The sequence below is a fragment of the Calypte anna genome, chromosome 9 (assembly GCF_003957555.1).
Source record: "Calypte anna isolate BGI_N300 chromosome 9, bCalAnn1_v1.p, whole genome shotgun sequence".
NCBI lineage: Eukaryota > Metazoa > Chordata > Aves > Apodiformes > Trochilidae > Calypte > Calypte anna.
Genome location: NC_044255.1, coordinates 20,721,634 through 20,744,131, shown reverse-complemented (window position 1 = coordinate 20,744,131; position 22,498 = coordinate 20,721,634). Strand labels below are relative to the sequence as shown.

General features: G+C 44.9%; 1 protein-coding gene across 3 annotated transcripts in view; it reads right to left on the bottom strand.

The window, feature by feature from the left end:
• The window catches only part of PLD1 (phospholipase D1), a 68,900-nt gene that overhangs the window by 16,778 nt on the left and 29,624 nt on the right, over positions 1 to 22,498 (bottom strand). For 2 of the 3 annotated variants that reach the window (XM_030456099.1, XM_030456098.1), the window contains 14 exons: positions 22,238 to 22,303; positions 16,247 to 16,305; positions 15,679 to 15,771; positions 13,290 to 13,442; positions 12,418 to 12,567; positions 11,121 to 11,204; positions 9,337 to 9,418; positions 7,693 to 7,803; positions 6,162 to 6,368; positions 5,238 to 5,454; positions 4,188 to 4,301; positions 1,964 to 2,092; positions 1,538 to 1,656; positions 1,286 to 1,399 (listed from right to left, as the gene is read on the bottom strand). In XM_030456099.1, the coding sequence (XP_030311959.1) occupies positions 1,286 to 1,399; positions 1,538 to 1,656; positions 1,964 to 2,092; positions 4,188 to 4,301; positions 5,238 to 5,454; positions 6,162 to 6,368; positions 7,693 to 7,803; positions 9,337 to 9,418; positions 11,121 to 11,204; positions 12,418 to 12,567; positions 13,290 to 13,442; positions 15,679 to 15,771; positions 16,247 to 16,305; positions 22,238 to 22,303 (1,698 nt within the window). The remainder of the gene's footprint in view (positions 1 to 1,285; positions 1,400 to 1,537; positions 1,657 to 1,963; positions 2,093 to 4,187; positions 4,302 to 5,237; positions 5,455 to 6,161; positions 6,369 to 7,692; positions 7,804 to 9,336; positions 9,419 to 11,120; positions 11,205 to 12,417; positions 12,568 to 13,289; positions 13,443 to 15,678; positions 15,772 to 16,246; positions 16,306 to 22,237; positions 22,304 to 22,498) is intronic. The other variant, XM_030456100.1, reaches the window with a different exon arrangement.

Below are 22,498 nucleotides of genomic sequence, written 5' to 3'. Positions count from 1 at the left end.
AGTTTTGCAGTAAGGACTGAAGGAAAGTTGGACCTGGGCTGTGCTCAGTTTAGTTTCTCCTTTGGGAGCTTCTTCCAGCTCTGTAATCAACAGAGCTTAATATCTTGCGACAGCTAAATCCAATATTTAGGAGGTGAGGCTGATCTTGTGGTTAGGAGGGTGCTCAGGGGACACGAGCCCTCATGCTGCCACGAAAACACTTCCCAAAAAGCTGGTGTCACGAACACAGCTGGGGAGGAATTCACAGCCAGAGAGAAACACGATGATGCCTGAAGTGAGATTATTTCTCAACCAGCTGCAAGCATTGTTTTGGAGGCTGATGTAAAGCACCCCAGACCCATGACACCAGATCCCTGTGCTCTCCATCCCTCACACCATGCAGGGAGGAGCAGACAATGCCCTGGCAACCCACAAACCCAGCAAAACACATCTTGTCACACCAAGCTTCCCCAAGCATTGCTGTCACCTGGGTGGACTGCTTGTTACAAGCAGCAAAGGCATGTGTTTTCCCTGCTTTTGCTTTAATTGCTCTTATTTCATGCATCTTTTATCCACAGAGTCACACAACTCTTCTGCTGCTTCAGCAGAACTATTTTGACTTTGTGTTCTAACACAAGAACATGTCTTTTGCTGGGTAACAGCAGTATTCAGTGTCTGCACTCAATATAGCTAAGAGGGTTTTAAATAGAGGCATCTTGGCAATCCCAACTGCAAGGATGATTGTCACAAGCCAGACTGTGGGCTGCCTGTGCAGAACTGCAGGACCCACAGGGCTGAGTGGCTGCACAATAAAACAGATAAAATAACACCCCTGAGACTCCACTTAATGCTGAGCTCTAGCTGACCACCAACTGCCTGGCCAAGGTGTCAGGGGCTGGCAGGATGCTCTAAGATCCAAGATAAATATTCAGTGGGCAACTTCAACCCATCAGGCCCTCCCAATCCAGAAAAACAAAGTGTTGAGCCTCAGAAAAAGCAGCAGCAGAAAAAAAACCCAGAAAATTTTAATGCTGTACAAAGTCACGGTGTTCCTACCACTTGAGTTCTACCTGGTCTTCTTCCCTCAAAGGTGGAGGTAGAAATTACAGCACCTCTGCTGAGGGAGGGGTGTTATTTTACTGTAACTGGGGATCTGACCACCTATTCTGTGAGTTAAATTAAATAGGAGTTTTTTATTTTCAACTTCCAAGTTCTGCAGAGGGTCTGTTAGGGATGGATACTTCCTGTGGGCAAAATGTAGAGCAAGCTCTTAGGATTATGTGAGCAGGAGGCCATCAACACCCACCTGGACTGTGGCATGAACAGCCTCTGGCACCTGATATTTCAGCTCATTTGCAGTTTGCTGAGATTTTGGCAACAGGAATGGGTAGGACAGGGACCGGTATTTGGGCTTCATAATCTGCTCAGGGGGAAAAAAAAAGAAAAATTCAAGTCCTTGAAGAGACTGCAACATAATAAAATATTAAAAAATAAAATCTGTGCTGAGGCAGGGACTGTACTTATTTCCATGCCCCCAGCTGTGATGCCCACACCCCACCTTGGTGAAGTTCCATCTCTGGATGAAGTGTCGAGCGACATCACGAGCTGCTTTGCCATGCACCACGGAGGAGATGTCATGCCAGGGCATCCTTGGAGTGCTGTATCTGTCAATGAAGTCTACAGGACAGGAAAGCACAATTTGGACCTCCTCAGATATCTAAGGAGAGGAGTGTGGAAAAGCACAGCATCCCCCTCCTCAAGGTAAAGTGCAAATGAATTATCCTGCCTGCAGTTCAAGGCCATGGACCATAACAGAATAATTGGCACTCAGAGGCAGTTTTGCTGCTTCTTCCAAGCAGCCAAACCAAAATATCATCATTCCCTCTGGCCCAGAAACAGGAAAAAAACACAATTTGAGACTGAAAAGATGCAGAAGAGAGTGTTGGGGGAATATAATGACTTCCAGGGTGCAAAGTGCACTTACCAGCAAAGGGTTTGTCAAGTTGAACCCAGTCTTTGAAGACAAAGTTGCAATAATCTTTTCCATGCCAGAACCTGGTTTCCCCAAGCAGCTCACCAACACCTGTCTTCAGGCTACGGATGGATCCTTTATCTGGGCAAAGAAGGCATTGAAACCAAAGTCATGCTCCAAAGTCAGGACTTTGCCCATCAGATGCCAAGGGGGAGAGACTGCTGCAGGAAAGCAGCACTGGGACTTGCCCATCCCCATTGCCTGAAGATGCTTGCCCTCTAGTCTGCCTGTAACTTTCAAAGGATGTAAATTATGCTTTTTTCTTCCCAATTTTAGTATTTTTTTTATACGACCAGGACAGGTAATATCTAGAAGTTTGTTACCCAAAAACAAAAACAAAAAACCCCAACAAAAAAACAGATGCTAAATTCCCTATACATTTTATTTTAAAAAAAAAGTCACCCTGTAATAATTTGTCTTTCCCCCATCCTATGACACCTCAGCATTACCATATGGCAGTCCTCTCCAAGCTGTGACTGACCTTAGTGGATATTTGTACAGGAACATCACATATATCACCCACTTAAAACCTATTTTACAGCACTAATGAACTAATTCCAACTTCTCTGCTAGAGGGTTTATTATTTGGCCTCTATAGCAAGCTGTATCTCCTCTAACAGAAGCTGCTCTTTACTAATCAGGTGATTAAAAATCTCCTGTTCCCTCATTAAGTATCACAGGGTTCTGTTTGATTTGGTGCTGCCAAATAACAATGTCATCTTTTGATCCAAATTGCAAACTCATGGTGATTAAAAAAGGTCTAAAATATCATAGACAGGAATATTCTCCCCTAAACCATTCGAGACCTAGAGAACATACTTTGGGTGCAGAGTAAACTGTTTTTCCCCTCTTTTAAGCAGACCACAAGTGTTGGCCTAGACCATAAACATTTAACTAGCATTATTTTCTAGCCACCAATGTGGTACTACCAAATGATGTACCAAATGCCATAATTACCCAGTAATGTGCCAACAGCAGAAGCCTTCTTCTCCCAACCCAACCACATCACCAGGCAACCATGAAAACCCCCTTAGCACAAAAAAAAAGAAACAAAAAAACCCCAACAAAATAGAGCAAAACAAACCCCTTTCAACAGCCAAAGCACCCAACAGCAGCAGCACAGACAAACCCAGCACCCCACTGAGCCAAGCCCAGCCATGCCAAAACTGCCATGCATGGCATGCCCACAGCTGCCTTGGGAAGCTGGAATTCCTAGTGAGAGTCCAGGTGGAGCTGGAGAATCACTGACTCAGCATGTTCAAATGGGAATAGGAATGGTTGAGCAGCCATCCAGCCAAAAGACATCATGGACCAAGCTCTGATGGCTGCAGACCACTCATGAATGAGCATGAGGTGACCACAGGGGAGACAGAACTTAATTTCCATGAAGCAAAAGCATGTTGTCCTTGTGACCTGCCATTGCTTTCTAACCAATATTTTATAACTGGCAAGTAATGCCTTGGGTAATAACAACAAGATGTTGAAGATTGCTCCTCACCCACTACTAGAACCCAGAATCATCTTGAGGAGGCACCATACCTTGACAGGTCCTGTCAACATGGGTCCAGAGCTCAGAGCAGCTCATAACCACTCAATGCCTTTCTGAATCAAGGACACTGTCATTGATTTTAATATGGGGCAAGAGGGTGGGGACCCCCAAGGATTCATCCAAACATAGGACTGGCAGGAGCCACTTTGGTATTTCCTCTAACTTTTTGCATTTGTCATCGTGCATCAGAGGAACTTTAAAACACGGGATGCAGAAGTTCCCAATTCCAGAAACAGGCCCCTCCCTATACAGGAAGAGAAATACTGAAATAATCCTTTACAAGAATCAGAGCTATTGCCTCAGCTGCTCCCTGCTGTCATTATTGCAAATTTCTTTGCAAGTTTTTTTATTTTGTGTTTTTGTTGTTGTTGTTGGGCTTTTCTTCTTAGTTTTGGTTTGTTTGTTCATTCATTTTAATGATTTTTATTCATTTATGCTGCAGTTTTTCAAGCTTCTAGAGAAGCTCTCCTGCCAGGATGTCCTCACAGGGTTCCTAAGGTTGCTGGGAGAAAAACAAGCAGCAAAAGCTGATCCTGGCACCCAACCTAACTCTCACTGTTGTTACAATGCAAAACCATCAGCAGCTAAAGCCTGGAGGGGTCTGCACCTCTGCCTTCCTCCACTTACCCTCCCGAGGCTCAGCGAGCCCCTGTTTGGATTCAGTGTGATGATGAAACATTTTCAGATGGGGCTTTAAACTCTGGATTATATTTGGTTGACTTCTAGGGGGGTTACAGTAACCTGCAGAAAATCAAGATGTTCTATTTAGGGCAAAACCACACAGCCACTTCTGCTGTCAAGGACACCTTGACAACAGGATCTCACAGGAGATGTTAATTTGCTGAAACTACCAAGGGACCAACAGGAAAAGGACTAAAATCAAGACTCAGATGGTCTTAAACCAATTAGATACAATGAAGCAGCAGAACTATGGCTTTCTCCTGAGCTGACTGCATCTGAAGCAAATGATGCTCCAGCAGTGCTTCCTTCAGTCAGAGGAAGGTGCAAGCTCTGCCAGGACTGATGGACACTCAAATAATTCCCCATCCTGAGCAATATCCAGCTTGATGGGCTGAGGACTTGAGGAACAGACTTTGGGAAGGCCAAGTGTCAAGCCAATCTTTGTAATTTCAGATTTGAATGAAGCTGGTTTTAACGTGGGGAATTAAAGGGTGCATTGTAATACTGAACTGTTGAATATCCCCTCCTCTCCTGCAAGCGGGTAAATTGGGAATATTTCCACTTAAGTGAACTGATATAAACCTACATAACAGCAGCTCGTGAGAGGGGACACTCACATCCAGAAAATGTTTCACCTGCAGCAATAAATACAAATTGAAAAGTGGAAGATTCCTTTCTCCCTTGCAGAACAACAATTTCCCAGCAGTATAAACATTAATTATCACATCCACTCTATCACATCATCTGACAGCTCATGACAATTGCCTATTAACTAAATGCAAACCCACTTAAAACTTTTCCTGTACATTTTGCAGCGACACGAATTTACGTATTGACTACACACAGTTATTACTCTGATGGTTAAAGATATTCCTCAGCTTTCCTCCCTTACAAAGAACACATTACCCTAAAAATGATGTGAACCTGCACATACACCCACCCATCCACCTCCACACACCCTTTATATATGTTACTTAGTTGAAAAACATTACTTACTTGAATCACTGTCTATGCTGCTGACGCTGTCAGCATGGTGCATGCCGTGTTTATGGAGATGCTTGTAAATACTGAACCTTGAAAACTTTTTGGGTTTTCCTACTCCTTTCATCTTTGATATGTCTGGGGCATCATCAGCATTTCTTGGGAACAAGGGACTTTCTTGAGATGGAGCTTGAGACTGCAGGGGAACGTGCTCAGATGGCTCCGCTGCGGACTTAAGACACAGGAGGTTACTGCAGTAGTGGACAGAGAGGTTCCCCTTGAATTACAGATTATCACCTACACCAAAATGTTTTGGGGGGAGAGAGGCTGCCCTGAGAAGGCACTCAACATAAAACCCCATTAATGCTAGCAGTACCTTCTTCAATCCCAGAAATTCACTCTGGATTGCCACTCTACTTGGAATGCTCATAAATCACTTATTCACATAATATGTTATTCATATAAATCTCTTTAAAGTTTTTAAAGAGATCTCTGGATGCATACAGACCCAGCTTAGCAGAAAGCTCAGCAAGCAAGGCACCTGCTGAAGGCCTGAGCATCCAGAAGTTTGGATGCTGTCAGAGTGGTTCCAAACAATGTTTATCAATTCCGTGATAGGTGCTTTATATATATAAATATAAATAAAAATAGATGTATAAATATAAACATATATATAAAGTGCCTTTCTAACTTTTATTAAGAATGTAGCCTCCAAATATTCATGCTGCTCCAGCTCCAGGGGAAAACAGCTGTCTATCCCTATGCCCTAACAAGAGTTGGTCTGGATCTAGCCCTAAAGAGTCATTCACTCCTCAGATACTTCCCCCTTCCCATTAATTTTCCTCTTTAAACCTCCAAAACCCCACCCTATGTTCAGAAATAGACACAGCTGGCATGCAGATGTTTAAGATGGCCACCAGCTGGAGCAAGGTGACTTACTGCCAGGTTGGTGGTCGACACAGACTTCAGTGCTACCATCCTCTTGACGCTGCCCACGTCGGTCAGGCGATGCTCGTCATCATCCCACCTGCCATATGCCAGGTCGATGCCACCCACAAATGCCACAGACTGGTCAACAATGACAAGCTTCTCGTGGTGGGCCCAGAGGTACACAGAGGATGAAACATGGTCTGGGTGTCTCATCACCTGAGGAAAAAAAGAAAAGCAGCACCACAGATCAGTGGTACAGCATGATTTACATCCCTCCAGCCAGAGAGCTGCCCAGATTCTTCTTGTGACTGCTCAGGATGGTGGGGAAACACCAGGTTTTTAAAAAGAGACATTCACACAAGCTGCTGCAATTACTGAAGGTAGATGAGTGCCTCTGAGTACTCAGCCATCCTGGCAGGCAGGTGTTTCCCCATGCCACAGGGATTCCCAAGGAGCAACCCTTACTGATGTGGGGCCAGGTCACACTTGTTAAGGCTGTGTTCTTAAGGGCACCACAGTCAAAGGAGCTGCTTCAACAAATAAAATCATACTTGCAGTAGAGCTAGAGTAGCTGAGCTTTCAAACACAGAGCCTGCTCTAAAAGAAAACAACATATTGGGGGGCTGACTCACTTCCTTGGTTGTTGCCACTACATACATGAAATGAGAAGTTGGCTGGGTTTTGCCCATTTAAAACCAGCACATTGTCTGACATTTATGAGATATTTTTTTTATGTGTTTATAGCAAAGCAATTTCTATACCAAAGCATACAGTATATGGTGGGGTTGGGTTTTTTTAATTTTTGAGGAGAGCTGTTAGACCAGATTCCTGGAGAAAAAGCTACAGCCTTCCACTTGCTTGCTCCCAACATTTCACAGCTACCAAGCACCTTGCAGTTACATCTCCTACACTTGCTGCAACAATGATGGTGAATGGATGCTTCCCTTCTCTATGACAGCTGATCAAGGTAAAATAAACCTTGCAGTTTGTTAGTCACCCTCAGGCACAAAATATTGCTTGGTAAAATACACATCTCTTATTTCAAGAGACTCAGTCTAATCTTATCTACTGGTTCATGTGCCACAATCCATCTGCTCAGTGGCAGAGGAGCAGGAAACCAGCAGAGGACAGAGCAATGCTGTTCATTTATGAGAGGAACATAAACATCCACTGCTGCCTCATCCTCTACACATGAATAGAAATGCCAAAATGAGACATTTTCACAGTGTGATTTTCCATTTAATGTAACCCCACCAATTTGTCACATGAAGTATGTTTCCTGTGAGTTAGATGAACAGCTGATTTGACAAGTCTAAACTAAGCAATTTTAAGTCCAACTATAACCTTAAGAAGTGATATAGCCAGATGTGGCAATCACTCCAGAGGTGATTCTCATATTCTCAGGCTCTTCCCACTGTGACAGTGGGAATCATTTTTCTTCCAGTTCACCCCTGAATACACTGAGGGTCATCACCAGCTCCCAGGAACAACTGAACACAGATGTCCTTTGGCTCAGGATACCAATACCTTAGGCCAATACCTTAATGTTTGGATGGAGGTGCATGAGGGTCCTCTTGCTGTATTCACTGTTGATCCCTAGGGCAAGCTCCACCTCCTTGTACAGCATAACAAAAATCCTCACTCCTTGTTGCTGCCAGAAAAGGAAAGAAACACATGGGATGAAGGTACATCAGTAAAGTCCATTTCTGAAGTAAGGAGAAGCTCAGACACAGCCATGCTTGCAGACAGAAATCCAGGCTGAGGGGACTTCTTTTCTTGATGACACTATTCCAGATCTACCACCATGATCCCACAAAATGCCAAGACCTCCTCCACTCAGGAAAGCTGTGCAGCCTCCAGAGAAGGGCTCAGAACCTGGATTCATGTGTGAGGACCTCAGCCACACCAAGGCTCACCAACTCTTACAGTAAGAATGCACCTTGTAAGCATCCTTTGAGCTAAAATTTTGCCAAGGCAAATGACTCCTCCTGCAACAGCATTACACACATCTCCTGAAGCTCAGTTTTCTGCTGTTTCATGCTGGCCTGGGTTTTGCCTACAGCCAAAAGCCTCTGCAGGACAATGATACTGGTGCAGCCATATGGATGTGTCTCTCCCAGAGGGGATGTAACCAACTCAACACCAGCAAACACATTTCTTCTAGTAGAGCTAAGGAAGCTCCTGGAACACAATGAACCATCAAAGAATGATGCTTTTTGAGACTAGAATGGCATTCACAGGAGGGTTTTTAAGGACACTTGTTAAAGCCCTTTCAAAACTGCTAAGTGTTTCCCAAACCTTGGCAGATGCTGGTGACACACAGAGACACCTTCAGCTGCCATAAATCAGCATGGTTTAGAAGCCTGCAGTGGAATTTGCCAGCTGAAGCTTGGAACCTAAACTTTCCACAGTCTTTTAAGTTCCTGTTTCCATAAGGCTGCTACTGAGAGCTTAGGAATTTCTTCAATTTAAAGAGAATTTTCTGCTCCCCACTGCACCCATGAGCACGCCCAATGGACACATTTCATTGGCAGGAAAATAAGACTACTTCCAAACCAACAACAGCCAAACACAAAAAATGCCTGTTTTTTTTAATGGGCATTCAGAGTGGGTGAGGTCTGCAGCAATGTCTAGTTTGGGAGAGGAAGGAGTCAAGCAGCACTTCAGTACATCCACCTGGACTCCTGCCCTTCTACCGTACTAAGAGTCCAAGAGACTTCCCAGCCACTCTTCCCATCCTGATTCATCACTCAGCTGGGGAAAAGTCCCATAGCACTGGTGTTATCAGAGGCTGGGGGAACAACTGAGGTACAACCCACACTCAGCTTCTCTCTGGCTTGACCTCACTTGTCCTTGTCCACAAGGACGGAAGCAGACACCAACAGCTCTTCTACCCCAACAGAAGATGGGGTCCTCATAATGCAAGGCTGGAGTCACCTGAACCTGAGGACTAAAAGGGGCAATGAGAGGTTCTGCCCTTCTGCCACCAAGCCCTTCCAAACCCAAAGAGGAGCAAATCAAAACACGGAGCTTTCCGAGTCACTTGAAATGAGGTTTGGCCAGCTTTAACTTCCCTCCTGACCAGAAAGCATGGTGCAAACACTCCAGTCCCAGTATGATCCTGTAACTGGGAGGGTGCAGGGGGTTTTCCTTTGGGTGAAGGTGGCAGCTGGAGCTCACTCACCGCTTTCCTCTTGAGGATGTAGTCCAGCCGCCAGTGATTCCCTTCCACAACTGGTCTTTTCATGAAGATTTCAGGGCTCAGCCTAAGGAATAAAAGGGTGGAAGTCTGCAAACAGCACTGGCCTAAATAATTAACTTGGGAAGCTAGGAAATGGAGGTTTATATAAGGTGGATGTGAAGGCTCAAGTCCCAGAGTGATGCATTCTCCAACCTCGTGCTCTTGGTTTTTTAATAACAGAGCATCAGAGGGCAGGGGAAGTGTCCAGCACATTCATCTCAGTATTCAACAACCCATGAGAGAAGGTTTAAGAGTGATGCATGTCTAAATGGGGAAAACTTGGACTCTGTTTATGAAAGAAAGATGCAACAAAAGAAAATCCCAAGGTAGATTTGAAATAAATGTGTAGACTTAAAAAAATAAGAGTGGGATTTCAGTTCTCCTGGCACTTAAGCTATATAAGTGTATAATTTTCCTTCCTGCCTAAAGACAAAAGCAATATGATGTTTCAACAGGACATTTTCTTGATTCATAGCTTTAAGGATTACAAGCAATAACCAAGCAATCTCATCTAACTCCCACAGACCAAGGTGACAGAATGTCATCCCTTTACTTTTTCACCACGCATGGAAACTTGTGCTAGGATTTGGCATATTGCTCTATCCTAAAAATGCATTTCTGATTTTTTATCATGAAATCCAAGATTCAGACAAGTTTTGGAATTCCAGGTTACATCAACAATTGCCTGAATATAATATTTGAGAGACAACAGGTCTGAAAAGCCATGCTCCTGCACTGCCACCTGACATTGCACATCAGGAGCATTTGTTTTATCTGTGGTCACATTAGGAAACAGGTTTATCCCAGTTAATTCTATCATCATAGGTAGCTTTCTCATAATAATTGCCACCTAAGAACTAATCCTCCCAGTTTCTACCTGCCAAGAGACTTATTTATTTAGGATTAGAGGCAATAGGATCATTTTACAGATGGAGAAAGAAGAGCAGAGATGCTAAAGGGGACATCTCAGCTGTAGCTTGGGAGCCTGTCCTACCATCCCAGCCCCCCATGGTCCAGCTGGCTCATCCACTTTAACTTCCATGAAGAAAAGACCCAGGCAGCCCCAGCTGGCATCCAGCCCAGCCACTCTGCCCCATGCCTGTGACAGGCATCCTGCCTCAAACAGGGACAGGAGCACTGCGCCAACAGACTGAGTCACTAATGAGGTGGGCAGAGCCAGGTCCTTCAGCAGCCATACAACTCAGATAGGATGCCCAAACTCCCCCTCTATTGACCAGCCCACTTAGGGACAGAATCACAACCCTTCAAGATGCTCTCATCACTGGCATGAAACTCCCCAAGAGCAAGGAGGAGCTGAAAGGAGGAATCCCTGCAGCATAAGATGGGAAAAGCACCGTCACAGGTGTTTGAATGTCCACATTCCCTTACACACTGGGCAAGACATTCACCCCCTTGAGGTTGGCAGCTATTTACACACCTGATGAGCACCTCAAGCCCCAACATTCACCATTCAGGTGGTGCCTTCATGCAGTTTCAGGCCTTTCCTTGGATGGAGACAACCAAGCTGTTGATTTCAAGCCTGTGCTTTTGCTGCCAACCTCCATGAAAAGGCCTTTGAATGCAACACAAGGAGATGTTTGGGTTTGCTGCCAAACCATCTGACTGCACGGCCAGTTGCCATACTGCAGGGTCTCTGAACAGGGCCACATTGTTGGGGGCACCCCAAGAGAGAAGGCTGCTCAACATCCAAATATATAAGTACAAACCACCAATCTGTGATGAAAATTTCTTCCTTAGCAGCTTCCATGGCATTGGCAACATCTTCAAAGTAGCACTTAGCATTCACATACCTGTGGAAAGCAAACACAGCACATCCATCTAGGTCTTCCCCCTTGGTTAAACAAAGTCCAGTGCTGAAAAGCAGTGGGGTTCTGTGTCAATGCCATTTACATTTTTCCTCTTGGAAAGCAAACACAAACATAACTTCAAGAACCAGGACAGCATACAGGGGGAATTTCATGCTGCTATTAGCTTAACAAGGCAGCACAATAAGAGATTATTGAGTGCCACTTATTAATTCTGCCAACTGCACACAATGTTCTTGGGTTTCACATGATGTGTGAGCTAGGTTTGGCTCTCAGGAAAGGATGGCAGAGTGGTGTGTGCTTTGATTTATGGAAACTGTTTGGGCGGCAGCTGCTGCAAGGCAGAGGCTGCAGTGAGAGCACCACAAGGGTTTGCTTTCAACTCTAATCACTTTTTCAAGATGCTTCTGGGAATGCCTTAGTGGGATCAGGTTACAGGATGGACAGGAGGATTTCTGGTGGATTACAGTTGTGCCCTGCAACTATACCCAAATTTGTATCTGCTAGTTCTCTCTCATGGCAATGACAGTCTGCAAGGCTGGAATCTGATGATGCTCTCCAAACTGATGAGTGATGTTTGCATCTGCACACACAGACAGTGCCTGGAGGGGAAATGCTGCCTTACAGAACAAGCACCAGCCTTGCAAAGGTGGAGAGTAGGGCATATGTTGAACTTCAGAGCAGGAAGAATTAGACTGTCAGTCACAGAGAAGCAGGGGTAGGAGTAGCTGCAGCATCACTGCTTTGGGAGGGAGCTATGGAGAAGGCAGTTGCCAGAGGCAGAAGTTTTCAATAACATCTGCTTTACTGTGGGCTTACAATTCAGAGCCTAAAGACCTTAGGAAACAACATTTCCAGAATCAGAAAGTAGGGGAAAATTGGAGCTTGGAAGGTCTTAATGAAAGATCTTTATGATCTTTAAGGTCCCTTTCAACCCTTTCAAACCATTCTATGATTCTATGGCATGTTACAAGCTGCAATACAAATCCCCATGAAGATCAGAGAGCTCCTCTCAGCAGCGCTGCTATTCTGTTCCCACGGAAAAACCCTCATTTTCCAACTTCTCCAATGATCATCACTCCCAACAGCTACTGAACCCTCCCAGCTCCATCCACCAGACCCAGGGTGGGCCTGTGCTGCTCCTGCTCCAGGTCCCTGAGGCCCCATGACCTGGAAGCAGCCTCTCCGTGGTCCTCACCACTTGGCCAGGGTGTTCTCCTGCACAGCCGCGTAGGAGCCGAAGCGATGCTCCGTGAGGAAATCCTTCCCATGCTTCCGTATGAACTCATCTATGCCCTGCCTCCACCACTGGGCATGTCTGTAGCTGTTACACTTCAAAATCAGAGATCTGTAAGACAGAGGAGGCACAGGGTGGGATGCTGAAATCTGTCACCGGGGCTGCTTCTCGCTGTCTGTAAGTGTTGACAAATGCACCTGTGCCAGTCATGTTTTATGTAAGAAAAAAAAAAAAAAGTAAGGGCTTCACTTTGGTTTTCTGTTTGCAGAATAAATCAGCAGGGAATTGACAGGAGTGATCACAGTATGGTTGTGCCCAATATATAAAAAAAGCCCAAACAACCCAGGATTTAAATTAATATCATTGCCTTAACTCAGAGGACAGCTGGATTCATTCATACTGTACACTACTAAAATTAATAAAATCTACTCCAGCTAGCATGTCTTTCAGGCAATATCCCAGCTGGATTACAGAGGAACATGTCCCTGCTTGCAGCATCAAGGAAGAAAGTGCCTTGAAAATTACTGTAAGTGATTGCTGCAAACCCAGGCTGTGCAACTCCATGAGCACTGTGCCCTCGGGCCCCAGCAACCACCCCAGGAGTGGATGGGTGGTGGCCAAGGCTCCACATGCTTCATAAAGAGGTTGGAAACATGAGAATTACAGGCCCAAGCCTCAGCAGGTACAAACACACCCATGCCTGAGCCTGGTGCACCTTGTTAACCCCTCCTGGAAAGGAGCATCGTTTCCTCCTTACAAAAAAAAAAAAAAACCAAAAAAACCCCCCAAAACAAATCAAAGACAAAGGTCTAAATAAAATCTGTATTTCTTACCTAGAAAGATTGTCAATCTGCAACCCATATTTAGTTTCTGTCTCTTTCTGGCCTATCTTAATGTTGAATTCCTTATCTACCAGCAGGACAAAGGAGATGGCCCCTGAGTCTGGCTTCATGTACATCAGGAACGAGTCCTTCACCAGCAGCCACCTGCAAGGACACAGCAAGCAGGTCACTTGTATTCCACCCCTGCTGGGCTTCAGCACAGGAGCTACAGAAGCTTAATAAAGTGAAAAGGTGTTTCCTTCAAAAGAAGTGCAAAGGATTTACCAGGGAAAGGAAAGACTTCAACTAAAAGGTTTAAGTTTAATTTTCAGGGGTTAGTCCAAGGTATTGTTTTCTGGAGAAGAAAAGTGCCTTCTTTATTAACTTGGCTAATAATTTCTAATTCAATATAGGATTTAAGAGAATTATTTGCATGACTCCTTTTTACAGAAGTCTATGAAAAATATAGGTTCTCACATACAACATAATCAGTTGCCCACAAACCTCCCAGCACGGGGCAAGGTGAAACAAGGATTCCTCAATCCTATATATATTTTTTTTTCCAGCTTGTATGCTATACAAGAGTTACTTGAAATGTCTAATGTTAATTAGGATCACTTTCACTTCCATTAAAACATATGAACAAGGCATTTGGGAAAGCTTTGACTGCCAAGCAACAAGCACCCTGTTAGAAACACGAGAGATGACCGAAAGGGTTTACATAAATACTGCAGCAGGAAGGCAACTCTGGGGAGAAAAACCCCATATTTGTAAACTGTGAATGGCATTACTAATTTTTATTCCTGCTGCAACGTAGCTGGGGTAATCAACCCTCTCTGTCCCACACAGGTCTCCACCACCAGACCTTTGCCTCCTTCTTCTGCACACTCAGAAACACACAAAGCAACAGAAAATACCACCAAAATCTGTTCATTCTTGTATCTTTAGTAACAGCCCCACCTCCTCACCTACTTCCAGATCCTGTAATTTATCTTTTTTGATTTCAGAGCCCTGAAAGAGTTATCCCAGCATCACTTCATTTGGTGCTAAAATACCTCTCCTCCCTATTGGGACCATTATTCCACTCCCAAAATCCCACAGGGTAACATTTCCAAGCATTCTCCTTTCTGGTCTTTCCAGGAAGCTCTCCATGCCTGAGAAGTCCATCCTATGCCCATCCATGGCATCACCCCAATGTCCTCCTCTGCATCCCCTTCCCCAGCCCCCCATGGCCATAAATAAGATCTGTTCTGGAGCTCAATGTGCTACTGCCTCCCCTAAAGCTCTGTATAAGAGGGGTAGATTTAAGTAGGAGGTGTTGACAGGAAAAGGCATTTTTTCTTTCCTAAATGAAAGAAATTAATTGGAGACAATTTAATGATTTGACCTGGAAGAAGACCAAATCCTCATCTCCTTGATGAGTACTCTTTACAGATATCTTCTGTAATGTAGCAGTATGAAAAAAGAACCTTTTCTTCACAGGAATGCAGAAAGACTTTGCTGGAAATCAAATTTTTAAGAGAAACTAAGCACAGCCCTTTGGCCATGCTGAAATCCAATGCTTGGGGAAGTTCTTACAGAGCAAAAAAACATTACCAGAAGGCAGATACATGCTGTTTGGATTTTCCAAAGGGAAGATTTGCCTGAGAAGAGCAAGCTCCAGAAAACAGCCTTTGTGTTTTTTGGGATACCAGCTGGTAACACGCTCATTCCTCTGCAGTCCCCACCTCCCTGCACCTTCCCAGGACACATATGGATCCAACATTGAAAGTAAAGGGTCAGGGACAGCATCTTACATCTCTCTAGAGCCGGAAGGGATGTGGGAATACAGTGACTTGTGAAAACTCTTGTGATAACACAGGCACATGCAGTAATAAGGAAGAACTGACGTATTGAATTCCAAGGTTAATTGCACCAAACTGAGCTCCTGATTGCTGAAGGGTATGTCCCATTTCACCCAGCTCCAACATGGTCCAGATAGTGCAGGAATTCATTGATTTCCTTTCTGTAAGTTGAGGAAGGGCCATTCTCCCTCCCAGTGTCCCCTGCCAAGGCCACATTCCCCCCACAGCCCTGGGTACAGCCTGGGGAGTGTTGCCAATTCCTGCAATCTTGGGGATGTAGGAAACTCCTATTTTCCTGTGGAGCAACATATCCCTTCCTTAATTCCTCCAAAGCAGAGGAAAAAAACCCAAAAAACCCCACAACCCTCCACACAGGAGAGTGTAAGTGAACAAGCTGCAGACCCTTTTAACCTGAAAATAGGTGATGCTGGGGAAAAAACCAAGCATATCCCTTTTTTCGGGGAGAAAAAAACCAAAACCAAACAAAACCAACAAATGAGAATTTCTTTGTGTGTGCCCAAGGAGCCCACAACACCATCACCTTCACCCAGCAGTACCTTTTGGACCATCTGTAGCACATCCTCCCCTGGCCACAGCAGTTCAGGCCAGGGATGCGGTGGCCCCCGGAGCGCTTCATGATAAAGCCCTCTCTGCAAGGACAGAAACACAGTCAAAGACAGCAGCAAGGACCTTCTGGAGGTGCTGAGGGGCTCTTGAGGGGAGGATGTTTGTTAAAACCCCCAACCCCGTGCCCTGGGATGGCTCCTGATGCCTCCAGCAGCACCTGTGCCATGGCCTGAAAGCTGGGAGATGGCCAAAAATAACCCTGCCAAAGGGAATAATGCAGATTTCAGAACTGCAGGGCTCTGTTTTATAGCACAAGCAGGAGAACAAAATGGTCAACAGGTTGTGGGGAGGGAAGGGAGAAGCCCTACAAGCCAGGTGTTGTAATGCAGGACACGTGGCAAAGCAGCCCCCTTCCAGCACTATTGCCCAAAGGTCTACAGTCTCTGTCTGTTTATACCCAGATGGCAAAATACTCCCCAGTTACTGGTGAGAAATTAAAAAATGTCAATTTGAAATGATTTATTTATAAAGCCATGCTTCAGGTAAACCATGACTCACATGCCCTTTGGTCCCAGGTCATGGATGAATGACAGCTGACTTACTCCAATGAACTCCATCTGAGGAAAGATTAAAAAAAAAAAAATTCCCTCAACTTTCATACTCCAAAATCCACAAAATAGTTTGCTTCAAAGTGCCTTGTCATAAAGGCAGAACCTACAGAGGATCCTGAGCAGAAGTTATCCACCACTTCAGCATTCTCGAGAAGACCAAGAAAAGTTGGTTGGGGTTTTTTTGCTTGTTTTGTGCTTTGGACAACACATTTCAGGCAACCAGGATTGTCAAGATCAATTGTGGCATAGGGACCAACCAGTCCCTTCCAACTTGGACAACTGTCTGAAATGAGGACTCAAACCTGGCACTGTTTGGGGAGCTGTGTGAACATGGATGGTTGTCCCAATCCTCTCCTTCCCTCTAAGGACCCTCAGAGATAGCCTGGAAAGGGAATGAGCTCCCAGACTCAGGGCTGGGAGCCCCCATCCCCTTGATGTTCCATGGACACACATCACACAGGGGTTCAGCTCCTCAGCCCAAAAGCATCCTCCAAGCCCATGGCAGGAGGTTGCTCCCCCTCAGCACTGCACATCTCCACTGCTCCATCAGGAACCTGGGAAAGCCAGCACGGACCAAGATGAAGTCTCCATGACTTCTGCTGCTCTGTGTGCAGCAGGCTCAGGAAACCCACATCCCCAGTGATCAAGTTTTATTGGTAAATCTCCAACCCAAGCAACCTGCCTCCTGGCAGCTCCTCCTGCTTCAGCAGACTGCAGAGGAATGTAAGGACAGGCAAAGCTGGGGAGAAAGCACAGCACCATGACGTTCACCTCTAAAATTAGGACACCAGGCCACTTGGACTGAGCAAGGCTTTTCTTGGCACAGCAGGACATTCCTGACAGGCTGCTGGTGACAGTCTCCCTAGGCCCTACCAGCAGGGAGAAATGTCTGTCCCACGGTGTCCCCTGTAGGGCAGGGCTGGAGCAGAAGCTGCTTGGCATGGCAGAGGCTCATCTGCACCCAAAGCTTTCAAGTGCAGGAAGGTGGTGAGGGCAGGGAGAGGGCAGGAGCTGCCCTATCCTCCGGGCAGAGACCAAGCCAGAGGGAACCCTCTAACCACATATTTTGGCAACCAAGCCAGTTGGCACTAAAGCCCAGGACTCAACTTACACTCCCTACCCCATCAGGGACAAGAGGAAGCCTCAGGGAAAGCTTCAGGCCATGCCCACCCATGCCCCACCGTAGCTCAGGTGCCAGCACCCAAGGAAGGGCTCTCTCCTCCTGCTGTCACCTACTCTATGGCAAACCAACCTCAGGACCCTCATCAGCAACATCCAGTTTTGCACAGGAATGACATGGGTGGCCCCCCTAGTCTTGAAGAAAGTGGAACAAAACATATCCATAGTTGGGGGGCAAAAAGTCTGACTTCCAGTGATGGTGACACCAGCTCAGGTTCCCTCTCCAACACCATCACATTTGCCCCAGAGAAGAAGCAGTAGGAGAGAAGATTCTTCCTCATGCTCAGCTGCTCCTCCAACTTCCCCAAACTTCTCACATGCTGGAGAAAGGATCTCTTGTTCTCCTTTGAGGAGCTCAGGGACAAAGTAATCTCTATTCAGTAGAGGCAGATTTAATGTCCTCATTTTGGGGTGATTCCAGCCTGTTTTCAGCAGTGGATAAAACAAGTTATTTGATGCTTTTACTGCCACCTTGCTATCCCTGCTCCTGGGAGAGCATCAGCAGCGACCTCCACAAACATCTCAGCTGTTTCTGCAGTGACACTCGGAATGGGATGGGGAGCACCTGAAAACCCAGCATGTCCTACAAACTCTGAGATGCCAAGGGAAGTTTCAGGCCAGTTCTTTATCCCAGATCCCATTTTTATTTCTTCAGAAAACGACTGGTATTCCCTAACGGACCAAGCAGAAACCAGACATCACTGTCACATCAGACACACAGAACAAACAAGCTTCTGTCAACAGCCTTTGATAACATTGGCTGTGACCAAAAGGATGGGGGGAAAAAAAATTTGAGGAGCACTGCTTGCAGAGAAATAATTTTCCTTGAAGAAAGGAAAAAAAAAAACAAAAAGAAGAGGGGAAATTACCTGCAGAAACAAAATTACTACTGCAGTATGGAAGCAAGATCTGGCAGTGCAGTAAAACTTGCTCTTCAGCCAAGGAGTCTTTGAAGCAGTTATGATGGTGACAGGAGTCCATCCAACATTTTGATCAAGCAGCTCCAATTAGGAGTGGTGGTTTGCAAAGGGAACATAAATAAACTCCACCAGTTAGCAGGAAAATTCCTCAGCACATTGGAAAATATCTGATGAAGTGATTTATTGGTAGAGATATCACTGCCTTAGCTATTTTTATTGTGACAGTGCCTGTCATCCAAGGTGCTGGTCATCCACAGGCACATGGAGAGGGGAAGGCAGAAGAGCCAAGTGCTTTCATCTCCTTCCCATCGGGATTCCTGTGCTGTCCAGCTGCCTCCCAGGAGCTGGCATCCTGCTCCAGTTTCAGAGCAATCCCCAGCAGAATATTTGAAGTATGAGATACAGGGCTGGAGAATGCAGTTTCAATGGGATTGGCATAGCAGTGAAAAAGAGGGGAAAAAAAAAAAAGGAAAAAAAAAGAGTGGAGTGATCAGCTGTGGAAAGAAACTATGGAAGGTGGGATGGGGCCACAGTTTTAAACTGCTCCAGCCTGCCTGCACTTGTGGTTTGAAGCAACAATTTCAAAGAGCATCTGCATTTTAGAATGAATTCCACAGCCCCACACTGCGTTTTCATTCTGATGCTTGTTTTCAGTTTAGAGGGTTAAAAAAGAAGAAATCCATAAAGAGTTGCTGGGCAGCAGTGGCTGGTAATAAAATGAAAATCCACCACTGTGCAGAGTAATATCATTCAGCAGGAAGATGCCAGGTATTTCTTATATACAAAATTGGCTTATGCCAAATGCAGTTTTTTCAAAATACAGAATGTGCTGTATTGCAAAGTGCATGAATTGAAAATACTGAATGATTGGGCAGGGACCTTTGCAGCAGTCTGGAGATCCAAGTGCCCTATTGCAGGCAAACCAGCAGCCACACTCCCACGTCTGAGATGCTCTGACACTGCCATGCTTTCCCTTAGGACAAGGTTTTTACACTCAGTTATGAAAGCTCATACAAAATGTTACAGATGGGCAAATTTTGGTTCAACAAAATCTTATTTTTCCTTTTGCTTGGGCAGCCTTCAGCTGTTGCAGCTTAGGCAAAAATTAAAAAATTACACAAAGGTCCAATGATTAAAATTTTGGTAAGAAATACAATCAAGTCTACATGCCTCATTTTCTAATGTTTTGGGGCTGTATTGCCCCAGTTTCCATTTCCAAGAAAAACATGTGGACAATTAACACACAGAGTCCCACAATGCTGATTTTAACAGTAGCTGTCTTGAAGCACCTCTGCTCAGAAGTTTTATAAAAAGGCTTTGGAAAGGACTAGAAGACATGAAATTCAATCATAAATCACATAGCTAAGGGGAAAAAAATGTAAAATAGTTAAAGACTATAAAATCTGGGGTCTGATCACAAAATACACACCTACACAAAATGCTTGGTTACAGTGACTGATGAGACATTAACAGAAGTGTGAGAAATCTGTAAATTTAATCAACTACCCAAAGTAGGGGACACTTGGTCCATCTCTAAACAAAGATGCTTCAGGAGGCTTTGTGAGCCTACTGAAAAAACATTCTGCAGGAGTCACCCAGAAGGACTTGAGGATGTACAAGCTCTACAGTGCCATGTGGTATCCATGGACAAAATCTTGAACCCACTGGGTACATCAGGTCTGCAAAACTCCTACACTTTCAACTCACAGGTTCAACCTTCCTAGTGCACAAAGTGTCCTCAAGACAGTGGAAAAAGTGGTGACTCCCTCACTGACAAATCGTAAGTTAACCCCAAATGCAAGATAAATTTAGGAGAAAAGCTAATTAATGAAATTTTGCAGGTCAGATGCAAACACATCTCCCAGGAGATGAGACTGATCCAAGCAGGCTCTTCACAAAGGACCAAGGGCAACACACACCAGCAGGTCACAGCTTACCATTGCAACTCCATGCCTGATTTCATGAAGAATTTAGGATTCTACAGAACACCTTGGTGCAGAGATTTGCTGAGAGGAATGCACGGAGGTCAAAATGTGCTCCAAGATGAAGACAGTTACACAGCATTGGTCAGCATCAAGGCAAGACTTCTCAGCCACAGGAAGAGCAAAGCCCTCATTTAGTTCTAAAGAAAATGCCTGAAATCTTCACTTTAACCTCTATTTTGAGAACGGTGGGAGTTGTTCTGGTGTTGCCTTTTTTTCAAGGAAACATTTTTCTCCCTGTGCTTTCTTCCAGCATTGCCTGCAGTGACACTGTCATTAGCAGCAAAGTCTTCACTGAATACTTTGCCGAGGTCAAACCCAGAGAAAAGCAACAATAAACTGAGAATTTGATGTGCAAAGTGACATCTGGCTCTGGGGACAGAAGGGTGATTCAGCACAGGAGGAGGGGAGCACCCCACAGCTGCCCGGGCATGGCAGGGCCACTCATCTCCTCGCCTAGCCCCCACCCCAGCAGCTTGCTTCAAACCACAGCCTGGTCAAACATCACCCACGTTCTTCCCAAGCATAAATTGTCAAAAAAAAAACCACCCCACAAAACAAAAAACCCAAACCCCAATGCCTGCCTAAGAGTGACAAGACGGATGCGCAGTGTAAAACAACTCTCCCCCGCTCTGCATATGCTGCTGATCAAAATTGCCAACTTATCCCAGTCTTGCTTTGAGAACAAAAGATGACTGTTTTCCACGTGCAGACTAACACAGCTCTTGACTGCGGTGACTGAAGCTCCACAGCCTGTCCCCACAAGAAACACTCTAAAAAACACAGTTCCTCCCAGCCCAGAACTCAAAGGCTTCTTGCAACCCAACGCACGCCAGCTGGGTGAACAACGTGTCCCATACAAGAAGCAGTGCTGAACACAGGGAGCTCTGCAACAAGAGCACACATTGCTTTTGGGCACCACATCCAGCTACAAGCTCCCCAACATCACTACACAACTGAAATCCAGCAAAAGAGCAGGGTTCCTACCAAACAACAACAAAAAAAATCAAAGTGGAGAGCTGATTGTTACAGATACCCTGAGTTTAGCCTACAGTTCTGCCTTGTTTGAAAACCCAGTGTTCCCAGTTGCTCAGAATCATCACCAAGCTCTGTCAGCTCTCCCATGAATGCACAGGGGTTTGCTGATGGAGTAATACAGTCATTATTGAGCCAAAAAAAAAAAAAAAAAAAAAAAAAGGAAAAAAATTAGCATCCCAGAGAGATGTTACAGCTGCTGCTGACAGGTGACGACTACTGAAGAAATATTCAAGGATGGCTTTCAAAGGAAATATTTTTGCTTAAAATAGACCTGAAGTTGGATTCAACAGTTCTCCTCATATCAAGAGGACTTGGGGAAACGAGACAATTCCCATTTCCCTTGAGAGGGGACAAAACACCCACAGAGGTGAATGGGTATCACTCCTACAAACTCAGCATCACCAGACTCCAGGGAATTTGCACAGAACAGGAACCCAAGACAAATTTGCACCCAGGACTATGCACAAAGCCCAGACTGAAAGAGCAATTACACATAGAGTTAGGACTCCAGCTGTTTCAGTACTTAAAAATTTAAGATTTCATTTTAAACACTGCCCAGAATTAAACAGCAACCCCCTACATTGTACATGTACAATCACCTGTGGGGACTGGATTACCCTGAGGAGATTGTCACTGGGTTGTAATGGGGACCTCCAAGAGCAAGCTGTTCAGTTTTTCTTTGGTTTTCATTATATTACATCCATGTTAGAGAAATAAGCTAAAATGCTTCTTATAGGAGCTGCATGCCTTCTTCCAATGCATTCAGTATTTGCAAAGCAAATATTCCTTAATCATTTAAACAAACTAATTTCTACTTACAGTTCCATGGTAGTTCCTGTACATTGGCATTTTCAGGATTTTTGTCAAGTAGTCTTCCAGCTGTTTCTGCAATTAGAACATGGAATCCTCAGATAAAATGCAGGAATTTTCTTGAAAAAAGGCCCCAATCCCACTGCCTGGCATCAGGATGAAATCTAGAATCCAGGCACATTTTCCTGCTTGAATGGATAAATAAATACATTATTATGTGTTCACAGATTTCATCCCAGCAGCATAAACAGTTGGATCACAGGTTGTTTA